Here is a 2,964-nt window from a genome sequence, read left to right as displayed (position 1 = left end):
GAAGAAATCTAATGGTAGTTTGCATTCCCAGAGAGATCACTATCATCCACATCAACAATATCATCATCACTGCTGCTTGTAGTATCATCTGCATTTTTTAGAAAACAGGATATTACAATCTATGCAAAAAATGTTTGCTTAGACATCTCGTCTAGTATCGATGGTTTATAACCTGAAGAACTATCATCGCTGCTATATTCAGTTGACGGACGCCTAAAGGCCAGAGGCATGGGTGCCTGCACTGCACTCCCACCATGATGGTTGCTACCGCCAGAAGCTGAAACACAAAAGAGATATATTTTTTCACCACTGACCATAGCTGCAGCAGAATGCGACCAATAGTAATGCGTCAGGCAAAGTAAGCCTTAATTTTTAGAAACGGGAAGCTGAAACAAAAAAGATACATTTTTTCATCACTGGCCATAGTTGCAACAGAATGCAATCGAAAATAATGCACATCACAAGGCCAGATGCGATCTGGGCAGTTTTTTTACATGATACCATCTTCAAGTTGGATATCGTGGACATACAATTGACACCATCTGCTTGTAGCTGGCAAGGAATCAATGCCGGGTCGTATTTTTGTCTATCTAAACAATCTATAAATGGCGGCAACATGTGATGCAAATCTAGATGAAAGTTCACCTTCGACTGAAACCAATGCAGGCTCACCATTGCCGGCTTCCACGCCAACCCCAGCATTAGCATGTCCGTCATGCGCCGCTGGATACAGTTCAAAAGCACACAGAGTTGATGTCAAGTTACGCAATACAACCAACATTCATGTCTCATGCATGATCATTTTCATAGCCCAAAATATGCATTTTTTTAGTATTTTCCCATAAATATTCTTGCATCCCCCCCCATGCCAATAGTTTATATCGAAAACTGGGACCGGTGATGTACATAGATAGTACCCTCACTAGTAGGTGCTCCCGGCTCGCCATTGTTGCCTTCCATGCCCGACTCCTCAACCACTTGCTCAATGTGTGCGCCTGGAGAAATAGGAAGAACACCAATGTCGTGTCAGGTCAGCCCAGCTATGCGATGTTGCAAAATAGAAATGAAATTCATTCAGGTAATGAAGGGCAAAAACATCTAACCTGTCTGGATGTTTAAGTTGCTGATTGTCGTCCTCTGTATAGCAGATGCTGTTGTGCGTGCCATAGCAACCATGTCCTCTCTCCCTACAAAACAACAAGGATGCGAAATATCACTAGGATGCAGAGGAAGGCGATTTTCTTGGTCATAGGAAGTGTTGACAGTATTTGTTGTGCTCGTCAGCAAAATGGCACCATGCATGTTTTGTTTATTTTTCTTTTATTCCCTTTTTCCCTGTTTTAGATTGCACAAGAAAAGTTCTACAAACACCCTGTCACCCTGCTACCACACTAAAAGAAATATATTTTTCAGCAATGGAAACTTGCAGCTATTTTTATCTAAGATGCAACACAGATATTGAAAAAACTAGAACAAAATCCACAGATCACAGACCTTGATCCCCTGGAGGGAGCGACAAGAACCTCTCAGAAGCATTCCTCCACCATTCTGCACCATCTGTACCAGGGCCGTATGACAGTAAGTGCAATATTTCAGCCACAAACATGTCAAGCATCTCTTCCAGTTCTTTCTGGCGTCGCTCGCTCGCCATGTTCACTATCTCCCCCATCTTTGCTTCCTTCTGGAGATCTAGTATGCGGAATGATTCTTGCATGCACTCTAAATCTTTATCATCACCAAGCTTAGTTCTTTCCAAAGTCAGAGACCAGGCCGCAGCCGCAGCGCGGGTGATCTGTGTCAAGGAAATCCAATCAAGGCGAGGTGAGAGTCAGGGAAACCAATCTCGCATGATAAATAAGTTTCACAAGCACATCAATCACTGGCAGACGGGGAACAAGGCACGGTGGGTGGAATATGAACTACCTGCGTGTTGAGCCTACGACGAGCATCACTTGCTCCATCAGCAGGGTGTGAGGATGACCCAGCACCCAAGTCTGGCGATGTTGGGGCAGCATGGGGCGGAGGCAAAGGGTTTTGGGCTGCTTCGTCGCCCCCAATCTGCACATCCATCGTTCTGTTAGCAAAAGAAAACTCCCACAAAAAAATGTTCAGCACATCACAAGATGACTTTCCCCTTACCGCAAGCATGCCGCCAAGGAACAAATGAGTCGGGAAGTGCTTGGCCGGCATGGTTTTCATCAGCGAAGATCCATAAATGGCGATTCGTGGCCCAGGAAGGCTCTCAAGGGCGTCAACACCATGCTCCTTGGCGTCCAAGAAGAGCAACTGCAAAAGAGGACAACCATGCCAAAAGAAGCAGTATCACACATGAGAACAGATAGTAATTTTTTTGCTGGTTGTAGTACAGGAGAAGTAAAACTTGTACGCACCAGGGGGACCATGAGGCATCCTGGAAGCACAACATTACTCGGGTGGTGCAGCAGCGCTTCCCTGATTTCCCTCGCACCCTCACGGAGGACGTCCACAACCAGGTTACAGAAGTCAAACTCGGCTATACGGTCTGGGTTTTCAACAACAGGAAGTAACTCATCTGGAACACGAGCCGAGGCTGGTCGCGGGGCTAGGAAGACTGCACCGGCATACATTGTGTATGCCGCCAACAGCTTCCGTTCCCTTGTAGCATCTACCTCCCCAACCATGGCCTCCTCTAGGATAGCTAACACCCTCTGCGCCGGAACATTACTTGATCTAGCTATACCCGTGCCAAGAAGAGCATGAACCCTAGCCAAGACTGCAGGCCTGCTCGGTGGCTTACCCAACGGGATACGTATGTCGCCTTCCTCCAAACCTAGGACTCTAGCACACGCGCGAGCATCTATTGGCACAAACACATCATCTCCTGCATCTAGCAACATAGTGTCGGGGTCTATGCGCGACAAGAGCCAGGGTGCACGCTGCCTATCAACATTCTCGACATGCCTAAGCTGAAGAAGCCCACCCAAA

The 2,964-nt window shown here is 46.7% G+C and overlaps 1 protein-coding gene across 1 annotated transcript; it reads right to left on the bottom strand.

Moving 5' to 3' along the window:
* Nucleotides 1-876: 876 nt before the first annotated feature.
* On the bottom strand, nt 877-1,714 carry LOC147990466 (uncharacterized). Its single transcript, XM_087528541.1, has 3 exons — nt 1,495-1,714; nt 1,104-1,187; nt 877-995 (listed from the first exon to the last, which is right to left on the bottom strand). The coding sequence occupies exons 1-3, from the start codon at nt 1,712-1,714 to the stop codon at nt 877-879; spliced, it is 423 nt and encodes a 140-aa protein (XP_087384667.1).
* Between the last annotated feature and the right edge of the window lie 1,250 nt (nt 1,715-2,964).

The sequence above is a fragment of the Triticum urartu genome, chromosome 1A (genome assembly GCF_056163025.1).
Source record: "Triticum urartu cultivar PI428250 chromosome 1A, HENAU_Tu73, whole genome shotgun sequence".
Lineage (NCBI taxonomy): Eukaryota > Viridiplantae > Streptophyta > Magnoliopsida > Poales > Poaceae > Triticum > Triticum urartu.
This window is presented reverse-complemented; position numbering and strand designations above follow the sequence as displayed.